We start from the raw sequence: 19,792 nt of genomic DNA, 5'->3' as shown, positions 1-19,792 counted from the left end.
GCCCACCATCCTCCCTATTAATCCAGAGAATTTTGCCCTTCCCAGTTCCTGGGTTCTGGTCTTACCTCCAAGACCCACACAGTAATGGTCCCTGTGGGCCTTTAGAGGGTTCTGAGGGGAGATGGACCACCTCAAGAGGCTGTGAGTTCTACAGGGCCATTTACAGGGTCTTGGGTCCCTTTAGCTTGTGAAGGCCTCTGGCATTGGTGTTGGCAGAGAAGAGTGACCCTGCCCTCGGGTATGTTGGAAAATTAATGATATCACTTCCTTCGATGAAAAGGTGCCAGGCCTTTCCTCTCTGCCCAGTATACAGAGACTGGGCCAGACAAAGAGGAGGGAGAGGCAGCTGTGATAGGACCTGAGCTTTGTCCCTCAGATTGTTCTAAGATAGAGACCCTGCTAGTCCCAAGTCTGTGTCTCTTGGTTCCCAGGAAGTTGCTGTGCAGGTGCATACAAGCATGGCCTTCCTTTCCTGGGCTGACAGTGGGAAGTGGCACTGATGAGTCACAAAAGGACATGTTGGGGCTGGCAGGCTGGGTGGATCGGTACTTAGTGCCTCGTTGCTTGGTGGGTGTCCACTTGCAGGGGATCACATTGGCTTTGCCTGTTATCAGGGTAGCGATCACAGGAGTGATATAGGCTGGCCTCAGAGCTCCCTGAAGCCCCTGGCCTGATGTGGAGGAAGGCTGGGCTCCCTTTGCTGCCCATTCCTGCCATTCTCTGATTGGAAAGGGATGCATTCAGGGGACCTGGGTCCTCTGGGACCTGGTGTGAGAGGAGCTCTCTGTTGGAAACATCCAACATTAGGGCCCATGTGGAGAAGTGGGGTAGAGGCACAGGGTTAATCTTTCCCCCAGTAGGGGATCAAAAGGGGTTTCTTCGCCACTTGGTAGAATGTTCCCATTATGTGGGTCAATTTAATTTCACTGTTTTCTTATTGCTAGATGGCAGGAGAATGGGACAGGGAGAATGAGGGACAGGGTTGACTCCAGGGTGGAATCAGTGACCCACTGGAAGGACACTACCTGTGTGCCTAGTGGTTCTGTATTGAGACCTGATTTTCATAGAGTTGGGAGGTCAGGGGGCTGGACACCTGTTGAGTAGTTTTGTTTTGTTTTGTAATTCATGATGTGGTTCACTTATATCTCACCATGTCTCTAAGGCCTTCGAGTTTCCTGGAGTTCTAAGTTGCATTTATTTTTTTCTATTTTGTGGCATTGTCTACGTATTATAAGCTTGATTTTATAAACTCCAGGGCCATTTTTGTGCATTCACCCCCTGCCCCATTGCCTGGGTTGGAACGTTCTCTTGGGAGCAGTATCCTTCCTGTAGCTTCTCTTGTGACCTCTGTATCCTCACCTGACTGTGGCCTGATATGTAAAATGCCTCTGTGTCCACTCCTGGCCCAAACTGCAGTTCTTTCCCATCTGTTCAAAGCCTTTGCCAGCCTGTCCCTGGAGGCCTGGGTGCCCAGTATTGAAACCCTCCAGGATGCCTTCGGGCAGTGGGGATGGCTCCTGGCTTCACCCCTGCCTGTGCCTCTTCCTTGGTGAGCTCCTAGCCACCTTTCAATGGGAGATGAGATGAACAAGTGCAGATTTGTTGGTCCTTCAAATGTGGGGGTCTTCACATTTGATGTCTACTACCAGGAAAGGATACCGGGAGACCCTGTGTCAAGGCTGGAAGGACTCAGCTCCTGCCAGACCAAGTTACAGTGAAGCCAGGTTCCCAGCCCTCCTTGCCCATCCATGGGCTATGGAGATGACTCTGTCTGGGAAGGGATTTGGGATACAGGACAGCAAGTTCACGTGAGGCTCATGCTCCTCTCCCCTTTCACATCCCTTCCCTTCCTGGGTCAGAGCCTCCTTTAGTGGGCACTGACCTGGGGGCACATTTTGCCTAAGAATTGGAGACCCCTGCCCCCTATTTTGGTGATAGGCAGGGGGAGAAGGAGTGCACAGAGGCAGCTAAAGGGCCTCTGGCATGTGAAATATTCCAGGGCTTAATTAATTTAATTTGAGAGATTCCTTTTCGGAGTGTTAACAGTTGTCTCCCCAGAGATGTGTTCCTTCCCTGGCGCACTGGTGGGCGTCCTCAGGATCTGTGTGGAGGAGCTTTGCCTGTGCCCTGTCGTCAGCCTCCCTAGCACTGGGGAATCCTGATTACAGTCATGGCTTGGAGACATGGATGCCCAAGCTGTGGGGTAGAGGCTGAGAGGTGAGGGGTGGCTGGGGAGGCTGATTCGGCACCCACAACTGTGTGGCTGCTGAGAACACGAATGCTTTGATGTCTACAACTTCAAAGTCTCCACAGCCCAGCTGTGGGAGAGGCATGTTCCAAGCCAGTCTGCCTTTGAAGCTGCCCCCTGGGTCTGAGCACCCCCAACCCAGGAGCCAAATCCCCTCCCCTCTGTGTGCCCCAGGCATCCTAATCCCTTTGCCCACCAGCCTTGATTTCCAGCCTGACATGATCTGTCATCAGGATCAGAAGAGGGGCCAGTCGGGGTTTAGGGGTGAGGAAATCTAGGTGCCTTCCTGGGTCAGGAGCCAGGCTCCAGGACTGTAGTTAAAGTGCCAGACTCTCTAGAGCTTTGTCATTCTCAGCAGGCAGAGGAAGGGTCAGCTTCTAGAGATTTGGAGTCCTGAAGTCCCACTGAACATGGGCTCTGGAGACCTAGGGGCTTCTGGTGACTTGGAACACTGGCAACCAACTTCCAAGGATACCCCAAGCTCAGCCCTGGGAAAGTCTGCTCCCCCAGTCTGCTCAGCCTTGTGTGGTAGGAAGCCCCTCTGGCTGGCAGCTGCACTGCACTGTCTGTGTTGACAGCTGGTGGCTGTCAAAGATCTTCTCATGACCCCAGACTTCTTGGGACCCTTATGTTCCCACCTGCGCTATCCCTGGGCTATCTCATCTCCTCAGTGTGGTTGACTACGGATAAACATGATCCCTCTGTCTTCTCTCATTTTTGTCTGCCCCTTTGTCCATTCATGGTAGCCATCCTGAGCCTGGACTGAGGGGTAATGCTTGGGACACCACCTAGCTGGAAGCCTTGACTGCTGGTGCCGTAGCAGGGGAATGAGGCCTGAAGTCTGGTGAACCTAGTTTCTGGGCGTGTGACTCCGGGCCCTGAGCCCACTTCCCTTCTGAGGAAAAGAGCAGAGCTTCATGATTAAAGAGGAAAGTGCCTGTGAGCCTAGTTCTGGTCACACGGTAGCATTGCTGGGACACCTGCTCAGACTACCATTCTGTCCTCTTTGTCCAAGCCTGGCAGTAGGTCTTAGTGCCTCTGGCCAGTGCAGGTGTATTTGCTGACGTCAGTCATTGCAATAAACAAAGATGTCTTGTGAACGAGCCTTTGTGGAGATATGACCAGGTCTGTGATGAAGAACGTACAAGTGCATGTGAGCCCGAGGTGTCATGTGTTAGCTTCTTGGGCCTACAGACAGAAGTCACTGTAAAAGGATGTGATCTCTCACACTGTGGGGTAGGCAGGGCTGAGTTTTGAGATTATAGGGAATTCCTTCTAGCTTCGTTCCAGTGTTGGGGGGGTCACTGGTAGTTTTTGGTACCCCCAAATACAGATACCTCACATTGGGATATTGAACTAATGTGCAAAGGCCTTTCCCAAGGCCATCACCTCTCCCCGTGTGCCCCCTTTGAGGGTTGGCACTCAGGATGGGTGCAGGCGTCAGCAATGAGTACATGACAGCCCCATCTCCACCAAGTCTATCACCTCCATACCCTCAAGGCTGCCTCCCACTCTGGGTTCCCTAGCATCAGATGAGTCTCGGTGCTGGGCAAGAGTAGGGAGGGCCAAGCAGGGAGGAGGTGCTCCTGGGGGAGCTCCAGTTCACTCTCAACCCTGCCTTCCAAGCAGCCAGCGGAGGAGTTGTGGAATCTTCATGAGAGATGCGGCAGGATGAGGAGCCCGTTTATTAGAGTGGGAACCCAGCAGTGGGAACTTTGCCAGCATGTAAAAGGGAAGAGGAATACAGAACTCCCCCACTCCAAAAAAACCTAGGTATCCAGCAAGGGCAAGAAATGGCCAAAACCCTTGCCCTCCACCAGTGTCCATGCTGCCTTCCAGTGTCCCTATCCTTTCCCCTGACCCTCTGTCCTCTATCCTGGCCTGAGAGGCCCAGGCATTGGATGGGGTGGGATTAGTGAGCACTGTGGTCCCTTGTTACCCAGGAGTGGTTTAGCTATGGGACTCCCATCAGGAAGGATTCTGGGGCTGTGGTCACGGCGGGGGATGTGAAGGGGAGCTAAGCAAGCTGTTGCCATTGAACCTTGCCTCCTTTTGCTAAAGAAGAGCTCAGCCTTGTCCTCCTGGGCTTGGGAACGGGAGGAGATGAAAGCAAGTTTGATCTGGCCAGAGCTCTGCTGCAGTGAATGGCTGTCCCCATGCCTGTCGATCTGGCCAGAGCTCTGCTGCAGTGGATGGCTGCTGACCGTCGATCTGGCCAGGGCACTGCTGCAGTGAATGGCTGCCCCTATGCATGTCTACCTGTCATCTGGAGCCCTTTAGGGATTGAACATTCCTTGTTGTTGTATGACTGGTCACCCTGACATTGAATGACCTAGGGTGGCAAACACCATCATCTCCTGGTCCCTGGTGTCAGGACTTGGGGAAGCTTTGCAGTGGCCTTGGCCTAACTGCAGTCCCAGCTTAGCTGTGACCCTGACTTAGCTGTGACCCTGCCTTAATTGTGCCTTAGCTGTGGTCCTGGCTCACAGTCTGATGAGGATCAGTTGGGATGTTGTTGGGAGGTGAAGGCCACTCCCTCCATTGCTCAGGGCCAGAGAGCTACTGTACAAAGCCCTTGTTCCTCTGCAGGAGGCTCTCAGCAGAGCAACTCCCCAATGGTGGCCATGTTTCAGGGACCCATGGCGCAGAGAGGGGCCTGTGTAGGGTGTGGCTCCAGCAGTCTGGCTCATTGTGGGCTTTAGAGAGGCCTGCTGGAACAGTGACTGAGTGGATGGGAGAGCTGAGACCAGGAAGGTTGACCCATAGGGCAGCTGTGGCTATCTATGCCCAAAGGACCTGCCTCCTTAACCTCTCTCATCAGCATGGTGGCTGGGGACCTGGGTGGATGCTTCCTCCTGGCCGTCCTCCTCAACTTTAGGGTCAGCTCTTTTCAGGAACCCATGGGAATACAGCCAGCACGTGTGTGTGTGTGTGTGTGTGTGTGTGTGTGTGTGTGTGTGTGTGTATGTGTGTGTGTGTTGGGGATGTGACCTGCAGTAATAGCTATGAGACTACTAGTGGTGCCTGCTCTCTGAGCAGAGCCTGCAGAATTCTCTCAGGACATTCAAGGACAGCTGTGGGTTGGCAGGGATGGCTTCATCTGCTCTCTGCTGTCAGTGAGACTCTGTGCACGATGTAGAACATCTGCCCCCTTCTGGCAAGGGTTGGGACTCCATTTCTCAGGCAAGTGTCTTGTCCTGCATCTTAGCAGACACTTCCTCAAGGACTAGGCAGCCTGGCCAGGGCAAGATGGACTCTGCATTGTGATCTATTTTCCCAGGATGGCGTCACCCCCTGCCAAGCCCACATAGGCTGGCTGGCTGTGAGTCCCATCTGTCACCTCAGGAAAATGGGAGCCACTGCCCCTTCACACGCCCACAGTGCTGCCTACAGAGAAGTAAAGGAAAAATGGGTCATCGTGTGCTATAGTGGTTGCCCTGGGAGCTGAGCCTCCCAGGATAGAGCCAGGGGTCTTGTCCCAGAGACAAGTTGGTCACTTATGGGGGGAGATCAGGTGATACTTGAAGCATTCTTCTCATGAGCACTAGTCTCAAACCTAAGATTGGGACAGGTACTCTGTGCTGGGCTCTACTGGAACTAGAGGTTGTATGCTCATCAGCTGACTGAGGCCAGCATTCAGGTGCATCCTGCCTGGTGATAAACCTCACTCCTGAAAACCTGCAGAGGAGACTGCTGCCAGCCACTCACACACTGCACCCAAGCACGAGCTAACTGTGCAAGACCCTACCCCCAAGGCTGCCACAGGCTAAGCACCATTGCCCCCAGCCTACTACATTCAGCACCAAGGACAGCAGTGCAGCTCCATCCTCCCAGCACAGCCAGGAGGCAGCTCAGCCACAGCCTGCCCCCTCCATCCTCTGCCCTAGTGTTGCATCTGACTACTGGCACTTTGCCCTGGGCAGAACCGACTCCTTTCCACCCTCTAAACCAACTCTGGCTAAGAAAGGAGTTGGCAGAAGCTAGGTGGGTCCCCAGGGTGACCTCTAGGCTGATGAGCAACCTCATGGGTAGTAGTGGCAGGGCAGATGCACCCAAGTGTGTGCAGACAGGTGCCTAGAAGAGAGGTGCCCCCCACACCTGGCTGTTCCTGTGTTCCTGAGATATGACAAGGCTCCAGAGAGGCCAGGGAGGACACTAGGCAGAGTATCCTCTTTGATGGCCCTCTGGGAGTACTAGGAAGGGATGAGCCTTAAGAATGACTGGTAAGAGACGGCCTAGGGGATAGGAGAGGAGGGAAGAGCACTTGGCCCGGGTCTCACTGGACCTGGCTCCTGGAAGCCCTGACTAAGGTGCTGCCTTTCCTTTACACTGGTCCCATAGTGCTCATGGGGATAGCCTGATCTGGGCAGCACTGCGACACTGGTGGCCTCTAAACAGCCATGCCCTGTACCTGAGCGCCACTGGACAAAACTCTAGGAAGTCAGCATTGTGGGAAGTGACCTGAAAGTCTGTGGCAGTCATGCCTCCCTATCCAGGCTATTTCCTTGGGCCATGTACTCCCAACAGCAGGTGGCCCACATGCATGTGCCATACCCAGGGCCTTGTGACCTCTGGATTCCCATCTGCATAGGGTAGGCAGTATGCTGTAACCTAGCCAGCCCTGCACTGAGGCCCCCATGAGGTGAACAGATGGGGGCTGTGTGCCTGTCACATCATTGGCAAGAGGGGAGGTAGAGCAGTGTGGGTGGGACGGCCTGAGAGGACCCTGTGGGAAGGGCTGATGGTCATTGTTCCTCTCAGGTGATGGTAGACAGGTCATACCTTGGCTTTGTAAGGAGGGTGACTTGGAGAAACCAGCATCCTTCACAGAGGGGAGCTGGGGCTGGGGAGTTTGACCCTAAGCCAAGGTCTGTTGAGTCTGTGTACACCAGGAGACCCTGGGGGCACTGGGAGCTTGAGGGCCTGAGAAATGTAAGTGCAAGTGGATGCAGCTCATGTTAGCCCCAGGCAGACTCTTCACACATGGGCAGAAGGCAGCCACGTTCTTCACCAAAGTATCGAAGACTGGTTTCTAGGCCATATACTAACATTCTTCTTCTCTGAAACCTCTTGATCCAGGCACCCACAGTTCAAATCACACTCAACACCACAGTCTTCCGTGTTCCTATTAGTATGGCCCATTAAGCAGCACCTAAAGCTTTCATCTGCATTTCTAATCCACGGTGCCAAGGTCCATATTCCTTCAAACAAAAGCATGGTCAGGCCAATCACAGCAACACCCCAGTCCTGGGTACCAATTTCTGTCTTAGTTAGGGTTTCTATTGCTGTGCAGAGACACCATGACCATGGCAACTCTTATAAAGGAAAACATTTAATTAGAGGCTCACTTAGAGTTCAGAGGTTCAGTCCATTATCATCATGGTGGCACATGGTGACAAGCGGGCATTCATAGTGCCGGGGAGGTATCTGAGTTCTGCATCTTGCATAGGCAACAGGAAATGGTTTGTTTCACTGCGTGTAGCTCGAGCAAATGAGACCTCAAAGCCTAACCCCATAGTGACACACTTCCTCCAACAAGGCCACATCTACTCCAACAGGGTCATATACCTCCTTTGGGGGTTATTTTCCTCAAACCACCACGGGGTGGGGGGGTATAGTCTTGAAGGTAGCACTGGAACCTGGGGAACAAGCAGAAAGTTGCAGCCATGTGCATTTTCTAGATGCCCTGGCCCAGTGTGGAAAGACTGAGGGAAGAAACTGGCAGTAGGTTATAAATGGACCGTGTTTTCCCAGTTGACTTGATACCTCTGCAGACATATTGTGCTCCTCACTTTGAGGAGGACATCAGTTATGAGACATGCAGGCACATGCTGCACCCATGACTGGTGCTGCCACCCAAATGGATGTTCTGTCTATCTCAGGACAGAATATCTGTAGACTGCTACCTCTACCTCTCCAACCCCATTGCTATGGCCTGAGGGGCTAGGAGTTACAGAAGGTCCCCCCCCCAGTGCTGACATTGTCACCTACCTAGTGTACAATATCCAAATCACCAAGCAGCAGACTATTCTGGCAGCTGTTACTGGACAGTGAGACGTGTTCTCTGACCTTTGCACTCATGGTCCCCAGGGCTCAGCCCAGTTGGGGTCTTCAGAAGGATCATGTTGTATAAGAGGCCAGCAATGGCAGGGCAGGAGGGAAGAGGCATTGGATCTTAATCTGTGTCCAGTGCCCTTAGGCACTTGGCCATCAGCCAAGGACTTCTGCAAGTTTGTAGGGAGCTAGATCTGCCTCCCAAATGGTGGCCCCATCCTCTTCCATCTCCACTACCCAAAGTTATCCCCGGGGTATTCTTGAAGATCACCTGGCTTGATCCACAATTAGGCTTGTTCCTTCCTCTCCCCAACTGAGCAATTCTTTGGGGTCATTTGAGTCCAAAGAGCAAAGCAGAGTGCCAAGCTGCTACTCCACACCCCCTAGAAAATGCCCAACCCACATGGTAGTGTCTTGCCCCTGTTTTGTGTAGCTGGGTAGAGGACAGGTATATTTGGAAGGCCATCCTGTTGCCCTCACTCTGCCACAGTCCTTAGACTCTGCCTCTACTGAGGGTCACTGCTCAGAACCCAGTCACCATGTGCTACCTGGGCAACTGGGGGCCCAGTCAGGGCCTGCCTAACGCCTGAGTTGACCGACTACAGTTGTATATCTGCCTATTTCCCCCATTCCCTAGTCAGGCTCAGAAGTCCCAGGTGCCTGTGGATGGGAGTAGCTCTAGAGGGGCCTGGACCCTTCACACTCATGTCAGAGTCACCACTGGAAGAAGCCTGGGGACCCTCCTTAGAGGTTTGGAAGCCCCAGTCCCTTTGAATCTGCTGCTGCCCTTGCAGAAGCAGGGCACGGTTAGAGCTGGTGGCTCCTCTTGCTTCTAGCTCAGCCCCACCCTGGCAAGGGCCCCGTGTAATTATGTGTGACATGGTATACTTTCCTTTTCTATGTGAGGCTGCATCTGTGTGAAGACAATAATTAGAGATAAAATCACAATTGGAAAATAAGCCCCAGCAACTTAGAGGGCTGGGTAATGAGGGGTGATCATGGGCTTCCCGCCAGAAAGCCGCCTGTCCCTGAGGCTGCAGGCCAGACAGCAAGGCTCCTGAAGGCATACTCCCTACTCAGTGCAACAGGAAGGAGCAGAACTGCTCATAACCCAGACATCTAACCCCAGAAGATCTCCATCTGCCCCTATTCCTGAGGCAGGACCCCATTTTCCCTCATGAGACAGGGAAGGGGTGGCCTAAAGTATCAGGAGACCCTTACCAAGGAGAAGCATTGCTATGCTAGGCTATGTAGGAATATTCCATATACAGTGATGAGGAATGGGCTTTCTGTGCATACTGGAAGCAAGTGGAAGAAAGAAGGGAGGGGTCCAGGACAGCTTGCCCACTCCTTAGCCTACTGCATCTAGAGCTACTCGTTGGTCACTCATTCCCTGAGCAGAGGTCATAATCTCATATTCCCAGGAAGCCCCTAAAGAAAACTTGGGGCTCAGGGACACCGTGTTCTAGTCCTCTTGGCTTTTAAAAAGCCAGCTAGGTAGATGCCACAACCTCAGTTTCCCCACCTCTAAGTGTGAGACAGTGTCTGATACACAGCTGTGTTTGGCAGACGTTGGAAATCACACTGGATGGAGATGACAGCATTGTCCTCTTACTATTTGATGCTCACTCCATATTAGCACCATGTCCTCCCAGTTCCTGAGGCAGGACGACATTTTTCTACATGTCTCTCATGGCTGGAGGGCTGCATGAGTATGAGCGCACACATGTGTTGAGTGTGGGTATGTGTGCCCATCCATGTGAGGGTTCTGCTGTATGTGCACATACATGGGAGGCTGAATGTGTATGTCACCTGTTTGTGACAGTGAGGACAAGGGCATGTACGTAGTATGTGACTGGATATGCATAAGTGCATTATGGGGAGGTATGGGTGTGCACATAGCCATATAAGGTTGAGTGTGCCTGTGGTGTGGACTAAGAGAGGAGGCAAGTGCCATATCTGCCAGGGCCCGGCATGTCCCATGAGGCCAGTTGGTGGACATCTCATGGTTTAGCTGCACTAGTGGTTAAATGGCTACCAGGTATGCTTGCTAGCTGAATTGTGATGAGATATGGAACTCTTCCTGTTGAGACTCCATTGTTCCCTCTTCCTCGCATGCTGATACATACAGTCAGCCGAAAGACAGCCTACCTGCCTGGAACACATTTGAGGAGCCTGCCATTCTCTGTCCTCCCCGCCAGTCTTCTTTTTTTTTTTTTAAATATTTTTATTTATTTATTATGTATACAATATTCTTTCTGCGTGTATGCCTGCAGGCCAGAAGAGGGCACCAGACCTCATTACAGATGGTTATGAGCCACCATGTGGTTGCTGGGAATTGAACTCAGGGCCTTTGGAAGAGCAGGCAATGCTCTTACCCTCTGAGCCATTTCTCCAGCCCCCCGCCCCCGCCAGTCTTCTTTTATCCCATCTGTGGGCAGAACAACCATGTTTTGTCCTCTGAGCTCTCCTGAGGGGACACATTGTTTCTGGGTCACGCTCATCTCCTGCTTTGCCCTTGTGGCCTTGTCCTTCCGCAAGTGGGCCTTCTAGGTTTGCAAGAGTACTTCATCCTGGGGCAGGAGGCTTTATCACTTGTCATACTGTCCTTCCTCATTTCTCTTGCACCTGCAGTCTTCTTGGGGGACTGGATAGTTTTTACCAAGTCTTAAGTACCTTCTGGCCAAGAGCAGGTGACCTCACGCCTTAGTGCCTTGGCCAGTGCCACAGCCCAATTCGTGACTGAATTATAATGTCAGATGATCAGTACCTTTGCCCTCCTGGCTAGTTCTCTTTCTCCCCATCAGAGTGTGAATCACAGACATTCGTGCTGGATCAAAGACAGCCAGCAGGAGGCACCAGAGCCTGTGACTCAGAGATGACTTCCTTGGCTACGGTGTCCCACTGTGGCCACCTCTTAGCCTGAGATCTCACATGGCAGCCTGGGCTTTCCCCATCATGAAAACTCAGCTCTGCATTTAGATACCCAGGACCCCAGCTCCAGCTGCATTCTGAAACCACATCTCTGTTGTGACCTTACTCAAAACATGAACTGTCTTTCTACACATATATCTGCTTTGTGTTCATTTTTTGCCCATTTGTATATTACTGCCATGTGCATGAGATATGCACATGCATATACATGCACATGTCTATGAGCATGGCATATGTGCTTTCTTATCAATTTACAAGAGCCCTTTGATTTGGATTGGTTGGAAAATTAATCTTTTGTGGAGAAGGGAGACAGCTGTTCACATCAGAAATGCTTCCTCTAGCCCTACACTACTTTTCCCCTGGTTTTGCCCTGCACTATTTCCATGTGTCCTGCTGTGGCTCTTTCTGTTGGGACAGTATCTGGACACAGCCTGAGTTGGAAAGAGCAGTCTCTGCCTCATGGCTGCAGATCTTGGTCCAGCTTTGCTTCTGGGGCACAGTCTACAGGTGAAGCATCTTGAGTAAGATTGTGTTAGAGGTCAGAGTGTCTCTGGACTCAGAGCATGTTGTCTCTTCAGCTGGAAATATGCTTGGCCCAGGGGAAGGGCTCTGGTGACCTGGGACAGGGGCAGTGACAGTGGCACATGAAGACCTCAGGTTTCAGGAGGAATCTGGTTTTAGTGCAGTAAGCCACTTTCCCATGGATCCATTCTGATGAGTGAGCAAGGTAAGGTGATTAATGGCCAGGATCTGACAGACTTGGAAACGGCATGTCAGGAGTTGGGATGTGGTCCCTGCTATCTAAGGTCGGGATGAAGTGGTGCTGGGATTAGAGTATGGCCTCTCTCCTACAGGCCTGGTGAAGCTGGGAATCCACTGTGTCACCTGCCAGAAGGTCGCCATCAAAATTGTCAACCGTGAGAAGCTCAGTGAGTCGGTGCTGATGAAGGTGAGGCAGTGGGCTGGGGTAGAAGGGTTACCACCTGGAGGGATGGGCCTAGGTATCTGGGACTGACATGGGTGGCCTCTGTCCTTGCTAATCCATGGGATCCTACCCATTGCTGCTGGTGCAATAGCAGATTAGCTCCTGGGCTATTCCATCCTCAGGAAGGATTCCACTTGGCCTTGACTGTGTTATCCCAGAGAGCAGTCCTACAGTGGACAGTGGTGGTACTGGAGCAGCAGACTGGACATCAGTCCTCTAATTAGAATGAGGAAGTGCCCCTTGCCTCTGAGACCCCCCTGCCAGGACCAGGCTATCTTGAAGAGGGATGGATAAGCTCTAGCTCCCGATGTGGAGAAGCTTAGAGACTTGAATGGGTGGCGGTTGTAAGAGAAGACAACAGCTTAGGTAGAGTGGAGGGTTTGGGGCATTGGTGGGCTGATCAGTTTTGAACTGGAGACACACTGGATGGATATATCCAATGCACAGGGGTCCTGAGGTAAAGGGCAGGGTTTTGGTACTGTGGACATTATACCCATTGGATCATATGGGGGTTAAAGACTCTGAGGATAGAGAGGCCTATGAGAGGTTAGTGCCTATTAATAGCTTCTCATTGCTGTTACCTATATGGGGCCAAGATGACTGAGCAAAGCTATGCTCATCAGAGTTCTAGGCTTAAGCTCAGAAACAGACTCTACCTTCACTTTTAAGAACAGTGACATCGTGGAGCCTATAGACGAGGGACCTGTGCTCTTACACAGGGCCTGCCACACAGTTCCATACCCTGCATGTGCAGGTGCATACATCCCCTGTACACACAAGCAGCCCCGTACACATATACACAGCACACTCACCTGCAGCTCTGTCCTGGTCCCCACTGCCAGCTTATGCAGAACCCCTGCCCAAGGCGTTTATCCTGGCACCTGGGATAGCAAGATCCAAGCTGCAGATATTGCTTCTCTCCAGAGCTCAGCCCCAAATGCAATGCTATAACCCTGGGAAACAATGCATGTAGGCCACTGCAGGGCCTGTTGAGTGGGCTGTGGTCGGCTGCAGGGCAGTGACATGGTTTCTCTGCAGGTGGAGCGAGAGATTGCCATCCTGAAGCTCATCGAGCATCCCCATGTCCTGAAGCTGCATGACGTCTATGAAAACAAAAAATATTTGTAGGTATTGCTGGGCCTGGAGAGCTGGGGAGGCCAGGGTGGGTGGCTGCAGAGGCCCAGGCTGCTCTTGTGCTTGGAGAGCTGGCTGTGTCAGTGTTGCCATCCAGCGGAGGAGGGGCTCTCAGCCCTAGCCACAGTGGCAACAGTTTCATTACCAGGCTGTGGCTGGTGCTCCTGGGGATCCCCACACTGTTAACTTGAGGACAACAATGGGAAGGGCTTCGCTGGAGGAGAATCCAGGGTCTAGGGCTAGTAGAGCTTGTTCCCTCCTAATATTATCCCCTTCTGAATAGGGTGGGGATACATTAGTCTCCACCTCCCACTGCCCTGAAAGGCCCAGACCCTGTAAAACAGCCTGGGGAGAGGGTGGAGCTGTAGCTTGCCAGGGTCATTAGGAGGCCAGCAAGCAGGGCCATGAGTGATGCAGATTGGGCATTGCATGAAGGGTGAGTTTGACCAAATACCTGACAGGAAGCACCTTGAGGGAAGAAAAGCTTATTTTGGCCCTTTTGAGGCTGTGTGGTGGGAGTGAGCAGAGTGTCAGCCTCCACAAGTCTGGAGGTTGGGCAGTTGATAATCCCGGACCTCCATGACAGGCAGGAGGGACCTGGGGAGGGGCTCTGCTGAGGCAGTGCTGAGCCTCTCTGCCACTGTATCCTCCAATGCTGGTCCCAGTGTGGCTCCGCTGTACAATCTGCTTTGCCTCCCCAACTCCTACTAGATCCCACAAGGCTCGCTTACAGGGCTTGGGACCCCAGGTCAGCTGACGTCTTGGAAGGTCCCCATCCCAGCCTGGGTTTCTGTCCAGTACCACTGATGCCTTTCACCACATGAGATAGCTCCCGTCTACGTTACTGGCTGCTCTTTGTTCCCTCCCTCGGAGGTCTTGCCTCCCCCATCAGACCATATCCCCTACAGCCCCTGCATCTTCTTGGTCACTTCTTGAGTCCTGTTATATAGATAAGATGCTAGGGGACTGGGATGTCATTCTCCAGTTATCCTCACTTCCCCCACAGAAACCACTCTAAGGGACTGATGCAAACTGGGCAGGGAGGAGATGGCAGGCCCTGCTGGGTCAGCCTCACTCTGTTCTGCCGTTTCCACACCTAACCCTCTGCCCAGCTCCAGGGGGTCCATATGGTCTTCACTGGGACCCAGCTGCCTGGTATGAGAGCTACCAGGAGCCACAGCAGGTATCCTGCATGGGCCCTCCTAAGGCCTTGCTCTGAGCCCTGCACCAGGCTTCTTTGACTAGATAGCAGGAGGGCAGGCAGGGGCTATGTATCAGGCCATGATGCTGGCACTGATGTTCCCCTGCCCCATTCCGCAGATACCTGGTGCTAGAACATGTGTCTGGGGGGGAGCTGTTTGACTACCTGGTGAAGAAGGGACGGCTGACCCCCAAGGAAGCCCGCAAGTTCTTCCGGCAGATCATCTCTGCACTGGACTTCTGCCACAGTCACTCCATATGGTGCGAGCCAGGCCAGGCTGGGTCAGGCCTGCATCTCAAGAGGGCAGTGGGGTTCCTATGGGCATTGAAAGGCTGCCAGGAGCCCACTCAGGCTTCATCCCTATGGAGGACAGGGGAACATCTCAGAAGTTTGGAAAGGGGAGCGGTCCCTATCAGGGAGTTGCAGTGGGGAAGGGGGCCACATGGAGGACTGCATGTAGGCTCACCTGGGTCTTACTCCTCAGCCATAGAGACTTGAAGCCAGAGAATCTGCTACTGGATGAGAGAAACAACATTCGTATCGCAGACTTTGGCATGGCATCCCTGCAGGTGGGAGACAGCCTGCTGGAGACCAGCTGTGGGTGAGTGACAGGTGCCCCACAGGCCCAAGGCACCACAGCCATTGCTGCCCAGTCTGGACACGTTTTGAGACCGGCCTGTGACTGCAGAGCCACAGGACATTTTAGTGGGAAGCCCAAGGACTTTCTCCCAGCACTAGAGCTGGACTGGGGGCAGAAGACAGGACCCCTGTCCTTATAGTAGGCATGTGGGGACTCTGTCTGGCACCAGCATCTTCTTTCAGTGGTAGGATCTGGGGAAACATTTTACTGGGTCTTCTCTCCTGGGTCTGGATAGATGGGCAGGCAGGTCTGAGTCCCCAGGCTCCAGACCTCCATCTTCTACCAGAGCATACAGGGTATTTAGATTGGGGAACTTGGTCTCAAAGTCATTCATCCTTCTGGGGCCAGCCCAGCCATGGCCTGTGGACCTCACATGCGAGCTTCCTAGGGCAGGACTCATGTGGAAAAAGCCTCAGGGAGGGTGTAAAGATATGGGCTGTACACCCTGGCCTCCTGCCCCCTGACCTGCTGTTTTGCCCTTAGATCCCCACACTATGCCTGTCCGGAAGTGATTCGGGTAAGCAGCCACTGGGGTCCCTGTGGTGGAAGGGCCCCTTATCCTGCTACTGCTGAGCGAGTCACAGCTCAGCTGCCTTTCTCAGACCCACCCCCCAACACTAGATAGCCCCACTCTGCATATTGCCAACACCTGGCATTGCCCTCCTCCCACAGGGCGAGAAGTATGATGGCCGCAAGGCAGATGTGTGGAGCTGTGGTGTGATCCTGTTCGCCTTGCTGGTGGTGAGCCCCACTCACCTCACCTTGTTCCACTCCCCCTGCTCCCCGCATCCTCTCTTCCTTCCCTCCTCTTATGCTACCTCCCCATGATGAGTGCCGTCCTTCTGTCCTGCTTACCCACAGGGGGCTCTGCCTTTCGATGATGACAACCTGCGGCAATTGCTGGAGAAGGTCAAGCGTGGCGTGTTCCACATGCCACACTTTATCCCACCAGACTGCCAGAGTCTCCTGCGTGGCATGATTGAGGTGGATGCAGCTCGGCGCCTCACGGTGCGTCCTCCTTAATTCCTCTGCCCTAGCCGGAACTTGGGTACCCACGGGGAGCCAGGCCCTGCTGCATTCCTGTTGTCCCTTCTTCACACCATCTCTGGACCTGTCCTTTCCTCAGACAGCTCTGTCCTGGTGGGGCCAAGCTTCCATCTCTAGCACTTGCTCCTGGGCACTTTAGGGAGAAAAATGTCTCTGAGGGTGGGGCTTCCCACCTGTGCCTGTGTGTGTCCTGCAGGCATGCCACGTGCATAGTGATGAGTCTCTGTGTCATGCCAGGTGGATATGAGCCAGCGTGGATTCATGTTTGCTAGCATGTGTGCCTAGGTGTATATGGGGGAGCTGTGTGTGAGACTGCACAGCTACATGTAGGGTGAGTGAACCCATGTGTGTGTTATTTACACATATAGTTGTATATATCTAGGTGTGTGTTGGGGGGCTGTTACCAGCTGTTGTGAGGGAGAGTATATGCCCAACTTGGGAAGCATGTGCCCAGCTGTGTGCAGGGTGAGTCCTCAGGTGTATGTCATCTATACACACCAGTATGTGGGTGCAAATGTGCATAGGTGTGTAAGGTGCCTGTGTGTGTTATCTGTACACAGCTGTGTGTGCGCCCAAGTGTGTGTGTGTGTGTGGTTGGGTGGGTGGACTCTGACAAATCTTTGGGAACCTGTGAGTGGTTGAGAGTTTGTTCCCCTTTACTGCCATCCTGCCCTCTGACATCCTTGTAGAATGCCTTCTGGCAGTGTAAGCCTCACAGCTCCATCAGCTATGACGTGGGAAAAGGTGTGAGGGAAGCCCCAGCAGTTGGTTTTGAACCACACAGCATCTGCCCATGTAAAGGAAGCAAGGTGCCTTGTGGGCTAGCCTTTCTAGAATAGATATCATCTGCCCTCTCCCACAAATCTAGTTATCCCTGTCTCTGAGTCAGGATGGAGAGAAAGGTGTAGAGGGCTACCTCAGCCTCCTGCCCGCACCTGCACCCAGCCCCTCCCAGCCGCCTGGCTTTGCCTCCTGGACTGGTTCCTCACTCATGCCCTCTGATCTGGGAGGGCCCAACCAGGCAGGACAGGTGTCCCAGGGCACTGCTTGCTTCCTTGCCTCTCTTCTCCATGAACCCCTGACCCCCAGGCTCTTTTTTCCTGGCTTTATTTCCTCTGCATTTGGGGTGGGGCAGGGGTAGGGATGCTGGCCTGGGCCTCTGGGAATGCAGCCCCTGCCCTGCCTTCTCCTGTTCTCCCGCTCTGGCCCCCTACCTCCTAACGTGGGCTCCCCCTGGTACTAACCCCCTGTTTCTCTTTCCTTGTAGCTAGAGCACATTCAGAAACACATATGGTATATGTAAGTAGCTTCTCTGCCCACTAACGCCTGCTTTGCCTGTTGCTGTGGCCTGCAGGGCCTGCTAGGAAGGGGGGAGGGTGCCAGCCAGCTCGGGGGCTTCCCTGGCCTCACTCTCCACCTCCCTGAGCGGCTGTAGCAGGATACAGGAGGTCTGCAGGGCTGGGTGCAGGGACAGCAGCAGGACTTGGGCTCGCGTGAGGGTGATCTCTCACCCTCCTGGCCACTTCAGGGTGGGTGGAATGGTTTCAGAATAGGCCAGAAATGAGTGACTGCTGCTGGGTGCCCTGTCGTCCACAGAGGTGGCAAGAATGAGCCAGAGCCGGAACAGCCTATCCCACGCAAGGTTCAGATCCGCTCACTGCCCAGCCTGGAAGACATTGACCCCGATGTGTTGGATAGCATGCATTCTCTGGGCTGCTTCCGAGACCGCAACAAGCTGCTGCAGGACCTGCTATCTGAGGAGTATGTTGGAGTGGGGGTAGGGCTGGTTTAGTCACTGGACTTCATGCCCCAAGTTCTAGCTTCTCTAGGGAGCATCCCTGTGGACTGTCCCAGGCAGGTGACCACAGCCAGAGTTCCTACAGGCCCATTGTCAGGTATTCCATGTCACCATATGCCCACCTTCTTGGCACCTCTCACCTGCTGCAGGGAGAATCAGGAAAAGATGATCTATTTCCTCCTCCTGGACCGGAAAGAACGGTATCCCAGCCATGAGGATGAGGACCTGCCTCCCAGGAATGAGATAGGTACAAAGCTTCCAGCCCACCCTGTGCCCCTATTCCTGGCTTTTGGCACAGCCTGACCTCAGTCTGCACACAGACCCTCCCCGGAAGCGTGTGGACTCCCCAATGCTGAACCGGCATGGCAAGCGACGACCTGAGCGCAAGTCCATGGAAGTGCTCAGTGTAACAGATGGTGGCTCCCCGGTGCCTGCACGGAGAGCCATTGAAATGGCCCAGCACGGCCAGAGGTATGTGCTTGCCTGGGGCCCAAGCCTCCTTCCTATCGCCCTGGCCAGGGTAGCATCAGGTTCTTAGCCTCCTACCCTTAGTCTGGCCTTGCTTGTCTCTGTCCACTGTCCCTGGGATCTGGACTGAGGCCACTAGACTGGGCTGGAGTTCACTGTGCTAAGCATGCTGGCTGGCTGCATGGGCTGAACTGGGCTGCACTGGACTGATCTGACTAAGCTGGACTGGACTGGACTGAACTGGGTTAGGCTGAGCTGAACTGTTCTCAACTGAGCTGGGTTGGGCTATACTGAACTCAGTTGAACTGGACTGAATTGGGCTGGACTACTGTGAAATGGACTGGGGTGAGCTGGGGTGGACTTGACTGAGCTGTGCTGGCCTTGACTGAGCTGTGCTGGTCTGGACTAAGCTAAGCTGGGATAGATTGAACTGGTCTGGTCTGGTTTGAGCTGGGATGCCCTAGACTAAACTGGGCTAGCTGATCTGATCTGGGCTGAGCTGGGCTAGACTGGAATGAACTGATCTGTACTGAGCTGGTCTTGCCTGTACTAAGCTGGGGAGTCTTCTGAGTTGAGTTGGGCATTACTGAACTAGACTGGAATAAATTGAAGTGGGCTGAACTGAGCTGGCTGGGGTGGACTGGACTAGGCTGAGCTGGGCTGTACCTGGCTGGGCTGTTCTTGTTTGAGCTGGGTTGTGATATGGTACAGCTATGTTCAGAGCCCCTTGATCTGCAGGCTTGTCCCTTCCTGATGCTTGGCTGCCTCTGATCTGTATTGAGCTGGGCTGTGGTGTGTTACAGCTTTGTTCAGAGCCCCCTGCCTATCAGAGCTTCCCTGGTAGCCAGTAGCAGTGTTGTGGGCAAGATGTATAACTCAGGAGAGAGATGAGTAGAAGGGCACTTAGAGCCTGCAAAGTCTGCCCTGGCTGAGTGGGGTTTTGGTCATCTGTGAACAGACCCGGAGCTGGGAGATCCCACAGGCCTTGCCAGCAGAGGTCAGCCTTGGACTCTGCACACAGCACCCACTGCTCATTCTTCCTGCTGGGAGGTTGCGTGCTGAATGAAGCAGGCCAGGTCTGCCCCGAATTTGTCAGGAACTGGGAGCCATGAGGCAGCTAGGTAGTCATCAAGATAGAGCATCCTCTGCCTTGACTTTCGTGTGCAGGTATTTCTGCCCTGCTAGGTCCTCCCCATGGATCTGGGCGGACTCATGCTCTAGCCTCAAAGTTTCACTCCTTGAGAAACTTCTTCCAACTTTCCAGCCAGCCAGGCCACACAGTC

The 19,792-nt window shown here is 53.5% G+C and overlaps 1 protein-coding gene across 20 annotated transcripts in view; it reads left to right on the top strand.

Moving 5' to 3' along the window:
* The window catches only part of Brsk2 (BR serine/threonine kinase 2), a 52,763-nt gene that overhangs the window by 18,343 nt on the left and 14,628 nt on the right, over positions 1-19,792 (top strand). For 19 of the 20 annotated variants that reach the window (XR_005975767.1, XR_005975770.1, XR_005975768.1 and 16 more), the window contains exons 2-12: positions 12,091-12,185; positions 13,260-13,345; positions 14,676-14,816; positions 15,041-15,157; positions 15,680-15,713; positions 15,869-15,937; positions 16,058-16,204; positions 17,511-17,542; positions 17,840-18,004; positions 18,191-18,288; positions 18,362-18,512. Coding sequence is in view for 16 of the 20 variants with exons in the window: in XM_041666299.1 (XP_041522233.1) it covers positions 12,091-12,185; positions 13,260-13,345; positions 14,676-14,816; positions 15,041-15,157; positions 15,680-15,713; positions 15,869-15,937; positions 16,058-16,204; positions 17,511-17,542; positions 17,840-18,004; positions 18,191-18,288; positions 18,362-18,512 (1,135 nt within the window). In the remaining 4 variants the exon portion in view is untranslated. Of the gene's footprint in view, positions 1-12,090; positions 12,186-13,259; positions 13,350-14,675; positions 14,817-15,040; positions 15,158-15,679; positions 15,714-15,868; positions 15,938-16,057; positions 16,205-17,510; positions 17,543-17,839; positions 18,005-18,190; positions 18,289-18,361; positions 18,513-19,792 lie in introns of those variants that run through there. The other variant, XM_041666302.1, reaches the window with a different exon arrangement.

This window comes from Microtus oregoni, unplaced genomic scaffold (genome assembly GCF_018167655.1).
Source record: "Microtus oregoni isolate MIOR12 unplaced genomic scaffold, Mior012 000016F_ref0000370, whole genome shotgun sequence".
NCBI classification, from domain to species: Eukaryota; Metazoa; Chordata; class Mammalia; order Rodentia; family Cricetidae; genus Microtus; species Microtus oregoni.
This window is presented reverse-complemented; position numbering and strand designations above follow the sequence as displayed.